Raw genomic sequence first — 18,510 nt, forward strand, 5'->3', positions numbered from 1 at the left:
TCATACGCATAAACAGATTTGCACTCTGTCTTCCTAAACCTGTTCTTCATTTTGTTTACTCTCCTGTTCCCTTGACAGAGAAGCAGGACAGAAAGTATGTGGGGCTCAAATCCCAAAAGTCACTCTCTCCAGTGGACTCAACAAGCAACATATAGCATGAGTTCACAAAAGGGCTGATATTTTACACTGAGTTAAGAGATCTTCCTCCTCCCCCTGAATTCTTCGAAACTATTCACTCTTCAAAATAGATTACATATTATCTCTTTATGAGACACACTGTCTAGAAATCTCAGACAGAAATATTCATCTCTTTAGGACTCAGCACACTAAAATACAGTAGACATTCGCCAGTTGCCAAATGAGTGAGAAAAATAATAAAGGAATAAATGAATGGAGTATTTTCCCTCCCATCGCTAGTGTTTTGAATGCACGCAAATCCTGTTCACTGAGCACCACTGGCCGCCATCACCCGAAAACAGTGAAATGATGGCTTCCTCAGTTTTGCAACTGAAGTGAGGTGCTCCCAAAAAAGGAAAAATGCAGATTATTGATTCTATAGGAACTTCTTAAAAGAAGGATAAAAGGTCCCAGCCATAATTTTTATCTGGAAATTTTTCCCGAATGCCAAAACATAGGATTCTTTAAAGATTGTTGAATTAGTTCTCTTTAAGTGTTAGTTATTCTGGAACTTTCCACCCACAGGTCCATTTTATTAGGAAGTTTTATTCCCTGTTGTTCTAAAGAATATGTTTGTGTGGAAACATCCACACGGGGCTGTGAGCAACATCATTTTCCCCATTTACTTTAATTTTCTCTTTAGTGTAAAGGGACTGTAGGAAAAAATTACTTTTCAGTGGCCAAATTGCTCCCTATTCACATCTTCATCAGCACCACCGTGTTATAGCCTGCAGGTCAGCGGGCTGTAAACAGTTAGCATAAATCGGCGATTCAGAAACTGAATTTTAATGAGCAAATAGTATTTTCCTCTGAATGCATTAGTGTCTCATCTGTCAAACACGGACATTCATCACACCTCCCCTGAAAGTCTCTCTGGGCTGCAGCTGTAGCTCAAACTCCTGGTCATTTCCCCCTACATTTGCTTTAGAAAAGCCCCAGACAAATACATTATTTTATTTCACTTGTAGTATCAAACTCCCGTTCTAAAATAAACTAGGAGAAATATCATTTGGTAAAAGAATAAAAGGTAGAGAGACTTATTAATGTAAAAAAGAATTATTTTCTATCTCCTCTCTTTCCAAAGGGTGTACCATTCAATGAAGGAAATGGAATGAGCAGTTTGTATAAAATCCAGGTACTTGCTTTGGTAATTATATGAAATTATGTTCCTGTGATAAGTTGCTATAAATGTTTCTCACCTTTTTGTGTGTGTGTTTTTTTTTTTCATTTGAAGGGAGGTGTGAATGTTCCCAGCTTTCCAGGCCCCCCTGGTCCCCCTGTGAGTACAGTTTTTTATCACTAAGCATTCTTTAGCAGAACAGCCTAAATAAATAAATAAGTGTTCCTAAGTTCACTGAAAAAGTACATGGTATGACTATAACCAAGATCTTCTGCAGCAGGAAATAAATGGCAGCAAATTATAATAAAATGGAGAAAGTGTGCCCAGCCAAAATCATGAAAAATAGCGTTCTGCATGGTGATGTCCCTTTCTGCATTGTAAATATAAGAACTGAGTCAGCGCCCCAGCAGTCGCTGTCTTGGGGTTCCATCAAGTTATGTATCGTCATCATCTTATTCTCTAAATCCAAACTATAGCAAAATAAAGTTTGCGAATACGTTGTATGTGTCTTAAAGCAAATTGAATTAAAGTGTTTTAGATTCTATAATTTTGCTTCCCTTGTTGCTTTAAAAATGATTTCCCATGTTTTTCTCTTAGGGCCCAAAAGGAGACCCTGGCCCAGTGGTATGTATATTCCCATGCTTTGTGTCATTTAGAAAATAAGTGTTTCTTTTCTTTTTTTTTTTTTTTTTTTTTTTAGGTTTTAAAAAATTTATTTTTTAAAAGTTAACATGTGCATAAAAGGAAACTGAAAAACACAAGAAGCAAAGAACAAAGTCATCCATAATCACAAGCAGTTTACAGTTTGACTTCTAGGTCCCATGTGTGTATCTACAAAAGTAAGCATTTTAATGTAATTAAGATTGTAGTTATGTATCATGCTTTTTTACACACCATGAATATTTACCATTTCAAAGTCCCCAAACTATAAGTATTTCGATAACCAAGAATACACTACACCAACTCCATCTGAAAAAGGAAAGTGTAATCCCGCCTTTCTCGGCGACAAAGATTTCAGAAAGGACAAAAATGGCAACAGGCCTCTAGATAAAGATGAAAATAAGTATTTCTTGAAGTTTGAAAGAAGAGCGTTAGGCAAATGGCCTGTTTTCTTAGCCATTCATTGGTTAACTAACATGGGAGGCAGGAGGCAAGCCAGCAAAGAAATACCAGCAGTGTGTTCATTTTTAAGATACATTGGTCCTGATGTCACTGCCCAGTATCGGCCTTGTCTCTCTTATTAGTGTATTTTCAGAATTGCCCTGCGATGGAGGAGGGCGCAGATGAAGTTGCTGATGAGCAGAACACTTTCTTCTGATAGCACGATTTTGATGGTTAACTCAGTGTAAAGTCGATTGTGGAAAAGAAAAACTTACTGGAATGAAATTCCTTAATATGTCTCCAGTCTCTCTCTACTCCCAAAAAGGAAGGGGCTGTCTACTTGCTTTGGATGTCCGAGGCAGTTATTCGGTGGGAAATGTGGGGTGCTGTCATCCACCTGCTGATTAGGTATAACGGCATCAGGAGCGTAGTTAGCACTCAGCGTAGAAAGAGAGCATGTCCTGCAGCCCTCGAGAGAGTGACGACTGTTCTCAAGCGTCCTTCTCAACCACAGAGCGTCACACTGCTGCTTCTGCCGAATTTCTTAGATCCCCTTCATCCCTTGGCGGTTTTTCCTGCCATGTCCTTGTCAGGCATATGTTCATATTTCTCTTGTACTAACCTTGAACCTTGATTTATAGAGTACACTTGAAACTCAGATATACCTGAAGTTGAAATAAAGTTTCAAATCATTTGCCATTGGGAAATGATTCGGGAAAAAAAAATTAAGGCCCTTTCATTACAGTACAGTTTGGTAAAACTGGATGAATCAATTTTTAAAAAGCAAAAGAAGAAGCCATAAAAAGTAATCTTTTCACATCTATTTGAAAATATATTTTCAAAATATATTTTTGAAATATTTGAAAATATATTTTCAAATATATTTCAAATAATGCATGTTCTTTGAAAATATATTTTCAAACATTAAAGCACATGTTTTTTGTTATTGGTTGGTATATATTAAGAACCAATTTTCTCCCCTGAAAGCGGGATTTTCAGCTAGTTTGTACCATTTTCTGAACCCCAATTATGTAACTTAGAAATTTCCTTTGTTTTCTTTCTTTTTTTTTAATTGTAGGAAGTATTATTTATTTATTTATTTATTTATTATATAATTTTTTTTCATTTATTTATTTTCAGCATAACAGTATCATTATTTTTGCACCACACCCAGTGCTCCATGCAATCCGTGCCCTCTATAATACCCACCACCTGGTACCCTGATCTCCCACACCCCCCCACCACTTCAAACCCCTCAGATTGTTTTTCAGAGTCCATAGTCTCTCATGATTCACCTCCCCTTCCAATTTACCCCAACCCCCTTCTCTCTAACTCCCCATGTCCTCTGTTATGCTCCACAAATAAGTGAAACCATATGATAATTGACTCTCTCTGCTTGACTTATTTCACTCAGCATAATCTCTTCCAGTCCTGTCCATGTTGCTACAAAGTTGGATATTCATCCTTTCTGATGGAGGCATAATACTCCATAGTGTATATGGACCACATCTTCCTTATCCATTCATCCGTTGAAGGGCATCTTGGTTCTTTCCACAGTTTGGCGACCGTGGCCATTGCTGCTATAAACTTTGGGGTACAGATGGCTCTTCTTTTCACTACATCTGTATCTTTGGGGTAAAGATACAGATGTATGGCAGGGTCATAGGGAAGTTCTATTTTTAATTTCTTGAGGAATCTCCACACTGTTCTCCAAAGAGGCTGCACCAACTTGCATTCCCACCAACAGTGTAAGAGGGTTCCCCTTTCTCCACATCCTCTCCAACACTTGTTGTTTCCTGTCTTGCTAATTTTGGCCATTCTAACTGGTGTAAGGTGGTATCTCAATGTAGTTTTTTTTTTTTTTTCAATTTATTTATTTTCAGAAAAACAGTATTCATTATTTTTTCACCACACCCAGTTCTCCATGCAATCCATGCCCTCTATAATACCCACCACCTGGTACCCCAACCTCCCACACCCCCGCCACTTCAAACCCATCAGATTGTTTTTCAGAGTCCATAGTCTCTCATGATTCACCTCCCCTTCCAATGTAGTTTTAATTTGAATCTCCCTGATGGCTAGTGATGATTTCCTTTGTTTTCTTATTCATGTTACCCCCCCTTTTATCTGTAACTTTTTTATGCTTTTACCAGGCATAGCCTTCATTCTAAGTTTAATTTTCTTTCATCTGGTTGATAAAAATTTCCACCTGGCCTTTCTCTCTCCTACTGACTCACAGCCCCTAGAGGCCCCTAGATGTCTCACTGACTCTTCTGGAACATTCTTTTAGGTTTTGCATTAAAAACTGCATATCAAGGTGATAACATTTTTTAAGCATTCTGATAAAGGATAAATCATAATTCACTGGATTGGAAAACAGGTAGCAGACAGATTCAAGTAGACTTTGAAGAAATTAGGCTTCAGATTCCTTAGCTACAACAAAGGGAAAAAAAAAAAACCGATTAAAGGATGTTCCTTGCTTTTAGAGATGTGATTTAAGTGAGTGAAGCCCAAAAGCAGAAAATCTGGAGTAATGAAGTTAAATACTGTATAAAGCCTCAGATTTATCCTGCATAAACCTTTGAAATTATTCTTTGGGGCCTATGTCAGCAACAGTGTGCAACACCCTTCATTTCATACCAGTTGCCCGGTACAGAGAAATACTACTTCCTACTAGAGAAATAAGCCAGAAATGGTAGAAGGACAGGTCACAGAGCAGAAAATGGAAAAGTCAATTTGAGGAGGCTGTTGGGCAGGAGGGGGAGATTTATTCTTTGCATCCTTCATTTCCCATGACACTAGGTCTGCACCATTGTTTCTAATCTTCTCAGTAAACGTTTTTGTAGACAAAAATTACCCTTAACTGAATTTATCTTCTGAGGTGCTTCATTTAATTCCTTTGATATTTAATTTACAAGTGGCCTCAATTAAATACTTAATTATTAACTACTTTCAAGTAAATATTCATTGATGGGGTGACCACCTTCGTCAGTCCTAAGGATTGTTGAGGATGTAAACAGAGAGAATCAAAGAGTTTATTTCCTTTGTCAACAATCCAGGACCACTTTTACAGCACTTTATGCAGAATAGAAGATGAACACTTTTTTTTTTTTTTTTTGGTCTGATTGTTATATATTAGTGGACATTTAAAAAGATTTCTAAAGCATGAAAAGTATCAAGTCATCTGCTTGCTCATTAAGTGTTCTGTAATAAGGACAATATCATAAATAATAGTGGAAGTTGGAGACTTGGTAGTATTTTGAAGCAGATTAGAATTATACATGCAAAAAATATATTTACAGAGAATGAAAGCCCTCTTTTTATGTGATTATGTTGAAAGCATCCAGTGTCTTACAAAAATATTTGCAGTTGACATCAATTCATTAACAAGGAGGTATCAGACAACTACCTCCTTTATCTCTCTTGATTTAAAAGACTTCATGTTTATTTGCTCAAAATTAGTAGCTTCCTTCACCCTAAACTTTCTAAATATATTTCTTGAGAGCCTTCAGGCTCCAGCTGGCCTGGGACCATACACTAGAATATGCAATAGATTTTTTTTTTTTAATGGAAATGCTTATTTATCTTCTGCCAGTGACCCATGAGCTTGAGCAATAACGTTTAGAATCATTCAAGATGCTGCTTCTGGGGCCATTCCCTGAAGCATTCACAATTCATGGCGAGCTGCAGAGAACACTGCAAAATGGTAAACTTCGCTATCAGACCTTCGTCTTCATCTGCTCTTAAAGAGCTTAGTCTTATTCTCCAGTCATCTAGCAGCCCTGAGTACCTCACACATTGGCAAACTTCATTAAAGCCCATCTTTCCTTCTAATTTTTATTGAAATTAGAGTTATCACTGACTGGGGGGATTCATTCTAATTAGATTCTTAATCAGAATAAAAACAATCAGAAAATATATTCATACTTCTCCAGGGAATAGCTTTATTTTCAAACTATTTTCAAATATCAAATGCAAGCATACAGATGCTTGAAAATAGAGCATACCAATTACTCGCTAAATTGCTAATCAGTGTTTGGGGATAGTTTTTTGTAAAAAAAAAAAAAAACTTTGGTTTTCAAACGAAGGCCTAAAACAGCTCTTGGTCATTGCTTCTGCATTTCTCATGTTCATATTTAACAGGGAGAACCCGGTGCAATGGGCTTGCCAGGACTAGAAGGATTTCCGGGTATAAAGGTAAGTATAGGTGTCACTCCTTGTGGTCACTGAGTCAACATCCAAAAATGTTTACTGAGCACCTCCTGTTGACCAGGAACTATTTTAGGTTTAAAGATAGCCAAGAGTACAAAACAGACAAAAATCTCTGCCTTCAAGGAACTTACTTTCTAGGAAGGGGATAGAGAAATGACAAGAATAAACATAAGTAATAATGTTGGTAAATTCTATGAAAGAAAGAAAAAAGTAAAGCAGGTGAAGAAGGCTCCGGAGTGCTAAAGGAGAGGTGGTAATTTTAAATATTGGTGTGAGATAGCAAGATCTGAGCCCAGACTTGAAAGAGTGAGACACAGTTAGTCAAGTCCCCTCAACCCTGAAGGAAGAATGTCCCAGGCAACATAAATCAGTTCTAGCGATCTAATGTGTAGGATGGTGACAGTAGGTTACAGTACTTTACTATATACTGGAAAACTGCTAAGTATTCTCACCACTGTGTTAATTAGCGTGATTGTGGTGATCACTTCACAGTATATGTATATATCAAATCCTCAAGTTGGATACCTTAAATATATACAATTTTTAAAATATTTTATTTATTTATTTGAGAGAGATCACAGTAAGCAGAAAGAGAGAGGGGGAAGCAGGCTCCCTGTTGAGCAGAGAGCCCAATGCGGGACTCCATGCCAGGACCCTGGGATCATGACCTGAGCCAAAGGCAGAGGCTTTAACCCACTGAGCCACCCAGGCGCCCCTACAATTTTTTGAAAGCACAAACGTTAGGTCTAAATGCACTGAGACCATGAGCATTCCTGCTCCACCAAAGGAGACCAGAGGGATGAGGTGAGGGAAGGGGGTAGATGAAGTCAGAGAGATAGGGATAGAAGGGAGGTGTAGCCCAGTCATAGCAGTCCTGCAAAGCAATGCTACTCAAGAGCTAGCTGGTAGAGGACAAGTGCCAGTCTGAAAATTCTCTTATGGATTCTGTGGCAAGGTAATTATAGACTGAGAGTGAGTACTTAAAAACTTGTCTAGCAATTTAACTTTGCTATGATACTCAAACATGTGATCAGTCCTCTCACCTCGGCTCAGGATGTATTAGAACATAAATGATAAACTGCTCCCCGGGAAGCACAAGTAGTTTGAGAAGCACCGATAATAAAGAGGCTGATTAGCCACTGTGAGGACTTTATCTTTCACTCTGAGTAAAATACGGAGCCAGTAGTTCATTTCTGAGTAGAAGGGTGGTGGGGCCCGCAGCCGGAGGGCAGGGAACCCTGTTAGAAGACTATTCCCATGCTACAGCTGGGAGGGATGCTGGCTGAGATCAAAGTGGAGATGGTGGAGATAGTGAGGGGTGGCTAGGTTCTGGATATACCGGGAAGGTAGAACCAACAGGACTTTCTAATTGATTGGACATGGGTATGAGAGAATAAGGAGGAATCAAGGACACTCCCAAGTTTTTTGACCTGAGAAACTGATATGATGGGATAGTCATCAAGTGAAATGAGGAAAGCTATAGGCAGAGCCTGTGTGGAGAGGGTGAGGATGATCAGTTTAACTTTGGACATGAGGTCAAATTTGGCGGCATTTCTTAGATAGCACAGTGGAAGGATCGAGTAGGCAGAACAAGAAAAAGGCATGGGGTTTGAAAAGAGTCTTAGGGGAGTTTTAAACTTGGTTGTTCCAAGTGTATAGACACTGTCTTAATCAGGAGACTTGACAAAATCTCCAAGGAAATGACATTTTATAAAAGAGAGGAGGACTGAGCACTGAGCACTGAGCACTGAGGCCTCCAACATAAAGGGATCAGGAAGAAAAGGAAGAATGAGCAGGGAAGACTGAGATAAAATGACCAGGGAGTTACGAGGAAAACTTGGTGTCCTGAAAGCCAAGTGATGATAGTGTATCAATGTGAAGAGGGTAATCACTTGTCTCCAGTACTGCACATGGGTCTAGTGTGATGGGGATGGGGTCAAGTAGGACGGTCAAGTATCAACCATTGGATTTAGCAGGATAGAGGTTTAACAATAATAGATTATTACTATTCACTATTTTGGTAGGAGCAACTGTTGGATTTAAATGGATTTAAGAGAGAGTAAGAAAAAAAGAATTAGAGATAGCAAATACAGTATAAACAATGGCCAAGGAGTTTTGCTGCAAAGGAAAGCAAAGAAATGGGAAGGTGACTGCTGGAGGAAGTAGGGTGGGTAAGGCTTTATAAAATGGATTTTAGAAATGGACCATAGAAATATCAGATTAGTTGTATGCTAAAGGAATGATCTGGTAGAATAAGGTAGGGGAGTGATGATACAGGAAGAAAGGGGATAATTGTTGGAATGACATCTTCAAATCGCTAAGAGAAAATAGGAACCGGTACATAAATGGAGGGTATGGCTTCAGAGAGGAGTCTGGAGAGCTCATCTATAGTAACAGGTGGAAAAACAAGAGTGTCAGGGTACAGACACTAATACACAGGAAGAACAATTGGTTGGGGTCTATAGAAGTTCTTTTCTGGTTGCTGAAATTTTCTCAGAGATAGAGGAAGAAGATCATCGTCTGAGAGTGATGAGGGAGAAGAGGTAGGAGATTTAAGGGGGGGAGAGTCCTGGGGCCACAGAGTGGGATGACTAGGCAGCCCCAGAACACCCCTGAGGTTCATGGGTATAAACTGAAGTGAGACCGGTCAGGGAGATCTTCTCCAGCATGTACACTCAGGTAAAGACATAGATTTAAACAAAGTTCCAGTTTTGACAGGTGAGTACTAAAAGCAAGAATGGGCCAAGAGAGTCAATGGTGTACAACAAAGGAGTGATTAAAACAAGTGACCATGGCATTTAAACTAAATAAATAAGGTAGAGAGGCCATTTAGAGAGTTGAAGGATGATGGAAGATTTGTTCAGTGGATTAGAGGTCTTGATAGCATCAAAAGTGTGAGAATCCAAGGTACTTACGGGAGTGAATTAAAACTATGGTGGCCCAATATCAGAACGCATGAAACTGAGTTTATGGAGGGGATGGAATTATGGTTACTGACAAGGTCTCTGGTATAACAGGGGAATAAGAGGCCAACTCATTAGAGGAGAATGGTTGAAGGAACTGCAAGACCTGAACTTTGGAAGGACTATATCGTCCAAGAGAAGGTTTCTTACTATTAATATTAAACTTTATCAGATATACAAGAGTTTCCACTGAATAAAAAGTTCCAATATATTCATTTTGGGGGTTAAAATCCCATAATTTAAGAGGAGCCTGAGTGAAACTGGTAAGAATTACCTGTTTGTACTATTTGTCCTCTATTCTATTAGTTCTTTTTCTATTTATCTAAGGATAATACTTTATAAAGATACTACTTCTATTTATATGTTAGAGTTAATCTCCTAGCTGGTCTGACCTTTCATTTTCATGTTTGATCTCATAGTCTATAGAAACATAACATTTAAGTAGTCAAATATCAAACAATTTTTCTCTATGTTTTCTTGTTTTGCTTTTATGCATTGAGTTCTTTTTATTCTTATTGTCAACCAAAATCAGGTAGTCACTTTGTATTTTCTTCTAATTCTTTTATAGTTCATAATATTTTGTTTTTTACATAATCTATATGGGATTTACATGGAGTATGATATAAAGAGAGGAATTAAACTCTTTTCAAGGATATTACTCAATTATTAGTACTATATTTTGAATAATACATCCCTTTCTTTACTAAAATCCTATTATAGATATTGGCCTATGGTTATATTGCATTTTTATATTGCATTGATATACTGCTTAATCTTATACCAATATTCCATTATTTTAATTGTTATAGCTTTGTTATATGTTCAGGTATTGATATTGCTAATCTCTGTATTGTTCTTCTTTTAATTTTTTTCTTTTATCTTCTCATTTATTCATTATCCAGGGTGGACTTTAATATCCCCTGGTCAAGCGGCAGTTTCATAAGAATTGCATTAAATTTATAAATTAGTCTGGGTAGCAATGACACCTTTACAACATTGTCTTGCCCTCCAAGAACAAAACATATCTCTTCATTTAATCAAGTCTTCTTTTATGTCCCTGAGTGAAGTTATGAAGTTTTTTAATGTAGGTTCTGCTCAACAAAAGTTGCCATTTTATTATCCCGTATATAATCATGAGCACTTTTAGCATCATCAGCTTTATCTAAAATACCACATTGCCTTTGGAAAAAGAGTTACATCACTCTGCTGTTCAGAGCAATTGAAGGGATCTTCTGATGGCCTAGTGAGGAGAAGTACAGAATCCCTTGTTCTAAATATCTTATTCCAACCCTACATCGAATAAGACAAGTGTAGGAAAAGCTTTTTAGAAAACATTCAATGTGCTTTCTTTTTTAAGTACTGGTAATGGATTACTTTTGGAATAAAAATACTGTTTTGACTAATCTTAACTGTAAGTATGTGTGGAGTCCTATTAAAAATAGGTCACAGAAATGATAACCTGAATGTTTATTTTCGTTAAGATTATTATTTGCTTTCGTTTTTTGGAAAAAAAAAAACTTTAACAAATTCAGTTAGGTACTAATTTTTATTTTCCCATCTGATGATACTGATAACGCTTATCAAGACCAAAGAAAAGCTTCACCAAATCCAAATACTCATTTGAGCATTAATTTTATAGACAAAGATTTTATAGATATCATCATAAGCAGCAACTTTTTTTTAAAATCCCAACAGGGGGATCGAGGCCCAGCAGGCCCCCCAGGAATAGCTGGAATATCGGTGAGTCCAGAGTATCTCACATTATTTTCACAAGGAAGCAATTCTATCTCCGCAGTCCACCTGTGGCTAGGGATCAAGAAGAGGTAGGGAGCACACAGTAGCTCTTATGACAATAGGTTCTAGAAACATCCAGTTAAAAAAAATAAAACCACCTTGTCCCTATTTATCCTCAAGAATTCTCCTTTCTTTTTTATTTTTTAAAATTTCTTTTATTTTAAAGAGGGAGGGAGAGAAAGGGAAGGGGCAGAGGGAGATGGAGGGAGAGAATCTCAAGCAGACTCCCCACTGAGTACAGAGCCAAGCATGGAGCCCCGTGTGGGGCTTGATCCTTAGGATCATAACCTGAGCTGTAACCAAGAGTCCAACACTTCACTGACTGCACCACCCAGGCACCCCAAGACTGTTCCTTTCTTTATGTTCACCTCTTTCTTTATTATCTTTTCCTTTTTTCCCCCAACTTCCTTAATGAGGGGAGGAGATGCCCAGTTAATTACAAGTGCCAATACGTTAATACACGAGCCCAACTTTGAGAAGCTAGTTTTGTTTCTCTGTTCTTGTCATACTTAAGGTTTCTTGGCCCCCAAAAGACGAAGCTCTTATCCTTAGGCATGTACTTCAAGTTCTTGATATTAAGCTGCAATCTGCCTGAGTTTTCCCTTGGCCTGGTGTTATTAACAAATCTTTACTGCTGCTAATGTTTCCTCGTAAACTAGCCCTTCCAGACTCTCAATCATTTTTGTTGCTCTCCGGTGTCAAGTGTTTTAATCTCATCAAGGTCTTTTCAAATGAATAGGAAGTACTCCAGGAAAGGTTGAAATCATTTCTCTGAGCCCTAGGGATCATTCTGATCTTCATTCATGATGCTCTAATTAAAATTTTGCGGCCATGCTTTATGAGTAAGAGCCCACTTATCCTTTTGTTCAGTGCCCCTGCAGGGTAGGCCCAGGGTAGGAAAGTCAGTGGAAACTCCGTGCTTGAATCATAGGCACACAGGATAAGAAAGGGCTCTACCGTCCCACTCACCACCACCCACAGACATCTACTGACACCCAGCACCGCCCAGAGCATCCACCACTCGCCACCGCCATCCACCACCACCCATCACCCCCATCCTTTAAAAGGCCAATAGCCCCTCTCTTTTATTCTGTGTAGATATTAAGCCTAAGAACAAAAATTCAAAAGCCATCCCTAGTCTGTAGAAAACCATCCTTTGTAGAGGATGAATCCCCTTATTTAGCAGATCTATCCCTTTCTAGTATTTTCAAGCCCATCCAGAGAATTCTCCAGGGCTTGTTTTTCTCCTGCTTCTTCCCAGGATGACACATGGGTAGACAGGAGGAGGTGTCTGTGAGTGCTGGCAATGAGGTGAGGCCTCCAGTCAGCATGCTGTCCCCTAGGTTTTCCAAGCTCTCCCCAACTTTTGAGATTTCTGTTACCTGCTACCAATGTCCCTGATCCCTTTGTCTCCGATCTCAAAGCCTGAGCACTCTCCCCGTTGTGTCCTATGCCAAGTCCATGTGGGACATTAGCCTTCCAGCTCTAACATATCCCCCCACTTGGGCCCACAGGAGATTCGGGAGTTCCTGCTTGTACACACGGGCTCTGGGGAACCAGGGCTGCTCTGTCAGGCCTTGTGTCTGCCTCACTTCACCACTCAGCCGTGTCTGAACCTGTGAGGGGTTCCCCCCCAGGGTTCTGGACAGCAAGAGGAATAAAGAAAGGGTCCTTCCTCTTTCAGATTCTCTCCTAGGAAACCTATTAGGGTTTCTGCAGCCTTGGTCCCATGCCTATATCCCTGTGTTATTTGTTTTTCCGTCCATGTTAAGTCCAAGGGATAGAAGGGGGTTCCTTCTTGAAGCTTGATCTGGACACTTGGGCACTTCTCACTTCTGGGCTCTAAGGGACCATCTTCCTCTCTTGTCCCTCCCAGTGGCCTCTCCACCCAACCCTTCTCTGTTGTCAGTCCTCCAAGCTATAATATGTTGGAATAAATCAGTCTTGTCCCCTTCCTTTCAACCAAACATGGCTTTTCAAGTCAAACATGGTGTTTCTTCAGGCTATCCTACTATGAACTTAGAAACCCTCTTAACAAGACACAAAATCTAGGAAAGACTTCTTTGACCCCATGTGCCCTCCCTCCTCCAAAGTCGAGAAGAGCTGCCGATCAAATAGGCACTAGAGGTATTCTCAGTAATGAGGATACATTGGTTTCATATTTTCAAAAATAGTACCGTCCGCTCCCACCCGTCTGCTATACACATATGTGTACGTTCAGAGAACTGCATTCTAGTCCATACCTTGGAGCTTCCAGACTCAAGTATATGTCCCCACAGCCTCTGTCCCATTAAGAATGCCATTTTAGTATAGAGAGCCACAGGCCTAGCAGCTCCTTAAATTCACAGGCAGGGAGGGGATGGTGTCATGCCGTCGTAATTCGGCTCCTAATGTTTCTCCTTGCTTTGATTTCCCAGGGAAAACCTGGAGCCCCAGGGCCTCCGGGAGTCCCAGGGGAACCGGTGAGTTTCCAGTTGTTTACTTCACAGTTGTACTTGCATGCAGTTCCAGAGCTTTCCTTGGCAGCTAATATTTGTCTGTGGACATGCCTATAGGGTGACAGAGGGCCTGTTGGAGATATAGGTTTCCCTGGACCAGAAGGACCCTCCGGAAGGCCAGTAAGTACTTTTTATTATTTAAAATTTGCCAGTTTGAGAAATATTCCAAACACTGTTTATCTCTTATCTCTTATCCAATCACTGTCCTATCTCCTTGGAAAATCTGATGTTTGTAGTTTCTAAGGAAGTTAGAGCAAGTTCCACAAATGGGTCTTAGCGGGTGTGGTTCTCCCTGAGTGTTCTAGCTCTGTATGAGGTATTGTTAAGTCTTAAACAATGATGAAAAGTGAGATTTTCTTTAGTTGTTTGAAGTGTCAGGAGATTAGACTCATTACTTCTTAAGTCTGATATTCTCCTGGTTAAAAAACAAAATGGCCTTTCACATCCTAAAATATAAAAAACCTGAAGACTCACAGATATAACTCCTGGAGGCCAAGCTAAAAACTGAATAAGAAGCTATTTTTTCAGATTCCCTTCATTATCTATGAACCTTGTTCTTCTACCTTCATAAATCGTGCTTCTAAACATAGCATCCATTTGGTTCCTAAAAGAACTCTTGGATACTGACATATATTGCTATAACACAGTAATAATCATTCATACTAATTCAGTTTACTTCAACATATATTTATTTAGTCTCTTCTGTTTGCTAAGGATGTGCTGGGCCATGAGGGAGGGGACAGAAAGATGAACAACATGCAGCCCTCTCTCAGGTTTACTCTTGATAGAACGTCACTGCTCCCTTTGCTTGTTTATTTGTGTGTGGGGAGGGATGCTATTAGGAGAAGGAGGACACTGAAGGTGAACAAGCAGCACAGAGTTCACAAGGCTGGGTCAGTACCTCTGGGAAACCTCTGGGTCTGAGTGCTCCCTGGCCTCCCCCTCCTCAGAGAAGCAACATAAAAATAGAGGAAGCATATACAATTTAGAGTCAGAAAGATATGGGTTTGAATTGTGACTCAAAGGGTTTTGTGAGTCACTTAAGTAACATGACATATGGTACACATTGTCAGTCCCTGGCCCTGGGAGACACTCAAAAAATAGCTTCAATCTGGAAACCCACTGAAGCATTTGTAGTGGGGAAGGAAAATGGAGTATATTCCAGAGTATCACTCTTGACTGTTCTGTGGAGAGCAGACTGTAGGAAGCAGGATGGAAGCAGAATAGTGAGGAAATGTCACCATAATCTCCTTGAGAAATAGTGATGGGGAGAACAGGGAGATCATGAGGAGTAAGGGAGTTTAGGATGTACATCAAAGGGAGAGTCAGCAAATTCACTGATGGACCGGAAGTGGAACGTGAGAGAGAGATAAGTCAAAGCTGTGGCATGGGGTCTGAGCAGCCATGTCACAGTGGTGTTTTTGGTGAGATGGGAACTACTGGAGGTGGGTAGGTTTGGGAGGAAAATCAAGAATTCCCTGCAGTGGGCACATTCAACTTCAAGCACTCATAGACATCCACTGGAAATGTCAAGTAAGCGGTAGATATACGTATCTTGAATTAATGGAGAGGTCAGGACTGGAGAGACTGATTTGGGTATTTTAAACCTGGGTCTGAATGAAATGTAGTCCCTGCGGATTGGGAGGGAAGAAAACATTTCAACTGTTAGGAAAAAGACCCAGCAAAAAATCTGAGAAGGTGCATCTGGTGAGTTATGAAGGAAACCAGGTGAATGAGGTTTCCTGGATGTTGAGGGAACTACGTGTTTTAAGACAGAGAAATGATGAATCTAGATAAATCATGTGAGAGCTGACAGCTCTGCACTGGATTTAGAAATGTGGTGGTCCTTGGTGGGAGAGGTTACAGCATGCTTGCATCTTGGTAAGAATGATCCAGTCGAGAGGGGAAGTTTTGATGATACCTTGGGATTGGAGATAAATTTGAGTAAGGGGAGAACACTGGTATTTCATTCAAAAGTGAAAATCGGCCTTCACAAGGAAGAGGGGCAGCTCATCCTTCTCACCAGGAGGAAGGGGACAGGCAGACATTGGTATACAAATGTGTACAAATGTGTGTAGGTTGGATCTATAAGAGAGAGATTTCTCTCCTACGTATTTTCTCAGGGGAAGAAGAATCGAGGTCATTGGTTGGGTGTAAGGAATCAGGTGGTGATGCTGGAGATCTGAAGACAGGAAAATCTGTGAAAGAATACTTAAGGAGAGAAGGAGAGGGAGTTGAATCAGGAAATCCAGGATAGCCTGGTAATACAGGGGGATACTTGCACTCCGCCTGCGTTCATTTAGGTAGGAACAAGTGAGCAAGGAAATGCCTTTTTCTTCAACCACAGCCAGCTGCTCAGACGCAGACATGTGACAGACAAAAGGCTGCTTACACCCAGGCGTGGAGTTCTTCCAGATAAGTGAGATGAGGGAGGGAAAAACAAATCCATGCAGGCTATTCTAAAAATCTCTAAAAGCAATACTAGTCTAGGGAAAGCAAGTTAGTAACACCTTTACACACAAAGGAGAACACACGTGATAGTCTTTGATGAATTACAAAAGACAATAAAAGAAAAGAAAAAAGAAAGACTGCACTGTTTCTTTTCTTACATTGTTACCAAAAGCATGAATTACATGTTAACACTAGATACATCTTCTTTTATTCAAGTGGTACAGCTGTGTTGTGTCATCCCTTCCCCCACTTCCTCTCCTTAATCAGCTTTATCTTTGTTGCCTGTGTTTCTGGATGTAATAAATTCTTTGAACTACACACTGCAGGTAACGTGTGCTTAGTTAAAGTACTCTACCTAATTCCCAGATGTTTCAGAGAGGTTGGGGGACTTTGGTTGGGTTATCAACTGTGACGGATTTTCGTGTAATTTACAGCAGTGAAAACATGTGCTTGTCTGCAGTTCCATCCTCATAAAATCCATTCCAGCACAGCAAAACTCTCTTAGGCTTTTCAGAGGAACATGTCCATGCAATTGCCTGCTAGCTAAGAAATCATTTCCCTCACCTTGATCTCTCTCTTCAAACCAAATCTCAAAAACACCTCTGCTATTGAACTCTAGGTATTTGATTTGACCCCAAGTGCTTTCCCTTCTGACATCTCCTGGCCACAAGTTTTCTCCATCTCATAAATCTCTGAGTAGGGGGCTTTATTTCCACCTCCAGGACGGCCTTATAAAGTTTGGCAAACTTCCAGTTTACTAATAAAAAAAAAAACCCAAAACACTACTTAATGCTCTCAAAAACCATGATTACAGATTTCCTACTTTTCTTTCATATTCTCCCACTGGAAAATAACAAATTGTTCTCTAGCCGACAGTTTATTTCATAGGAGGATTGTGCTCTGGCCATGTTATGAAATTTCCCCAGCAGCAACTGAGACCATTTACTGAGAATGACTCTCTATGCTAGAAAATTGTTGGGCGGTAACAATAAATGCCGTCCACCAGCCACCCAGCACCACGGGCCACCTTATTTTTCAGATTGTACCTAAGAGAATAAGTAACGAAAATAACCCCATTGACTATTTACAGTGACTTGGGCATTTTCTGTTGCTTTACCAAATCCTGAGTTTTCAAATAATGACTTCGTCCTCACTTTATAAGGAAAGAAGCATGTGCTATTAGGAGTCAGTAAATTGCCTGAAGAAAGTGGAACTCGTCAGTGACAGAGTCCGAATTCGAACTCCGGACCATCTACTCTCTCAACTTCGTTTTCTGTTTCACTCTACTCCCTCACCAAAATAGCAGAAATGTGATGATTAGGTCCTCAAAACTTTACCCTTTTATTGTGTTTAACTATGTCTACCGATGTAGAAATAGAAATATTGATCATCTTCTGTCTTTATAGGGAATAAATGGAAAGGATGGATTGCCCGGTGCTCAGGTATGGAAAATACCACTTCGGATAAACATTCTCATGCAAAACCTCATTTGCAGTACCTGTCAAAATACTTGACTAAGCAGGCTGGAGAAAAATCTTGGCAAGCAGTGATTTTTTTAGTGTTGGCATTTGTTTTTCAGGGTGTCATGGGTAAACCTGGAGACAGAGGCCCCAAAGGAGAACGTGTATGTATATTACTCTTCTGATCATGATTTAAGCCTGTCTGCTGCAGCTGCCTTATCCTTTGGGTTACACAATTTGTGTGTGGATCCCTGCCAATCTCCCAGTATGACACATTTAGGGTGTATGTGATCCAAGATCTCTTCTAGGCATAAAACAGGCCCATTGAAGGACCCCGAAGCAGGCCATATGGCTGGTACACCTACAACAATGACCTTTCTTCAGAACAAAGTCTAGTGTGCTATTCCACTTGGGTTTGATCCTCCTGTCTCGGACACATATTCCTATGATAGCGTTCACCCATTTTCTTGTTCCTTAGAGTAGGGTTTCTCAACCTCGGCACCATTGATGTTTGGAGTGGACAGTACTTTGCTGTGAGTGTCCATCCTGGGCACTGTAGGATGTTTCGTAGCATCCCTGGCGTCTAGCCAGCAGATCAGTGCCGCCATCTTCCCTCCAGCTGTGACAACTGAGAATGTTTCCAGACATCACCTTCTGGGAACTAGAGTGGCCCTTGTTGAGAACCACTGATCTCATGGAATATGAAGTCAAGTAAAGGGGGGTGGCGGTGTGGA

The 18,510-nt window shown here is 40.0% G+C and overlaps 1 protein-coding gene across 1 annotated transcript in view; it reads left to right on the forward strand.

Annotated features, from left to right (window-relative positions):
- Positions 1-18,510, forward strand: part of COL19A1 (collagen type XIX alpha 1 chain) — a 325,236-nt gene that overhangs the window by 280,986 nt on the left and 25,740 nt on the right. Inside the window, exons 38-46 of the mRNA XM_044253886.1 lie at positions 1,262-1,312; positions 1,412-1,456; positions 1,895-1,921; positions 6,542-6,595; positions 11,269-11,313; positions 13,785-13,829; positions 13,923-13,985; positions 17,723-17,758; positions 17,896-17,940. Of these exons, the coding sequence (XP_044109821.1) occupies positions 1,262-1,312; positions 1,412-1,456; positions 1,895-1,921; positions 6,542-6,595; positions 11,269-11,313; positions 13,785-13,829; positions 13,923-13,985; positions 17,723-17,758; positions 17,896-17,940 (411 nt within the window). The remainder of the gene's footprint in view (positions 1-1,261; positions 1,313-1,411; positions 1,457-1,894; positions 1,922-6,541; positions 6,596-11,268; positions 11,314-13,784; positions 13,830-13,922; positions 13,986-17,722; positions 17,759-17,895; positions 17,941-18,510) is intronic.

The sequence above is a fragment of the Neovison vison genome, chromosome 1, assembly GCF_020171115.1.
Source record: "Neovison vison isolate M4711 chromosome 1, ASM_NN_V1, whole genome shotgun sequence".
Lineage (NCBI taxonomy): Eukaryota > Metazoa > Chordata > Mammalia > Carnivora > Mustelidae > Neogale > Neogale vison.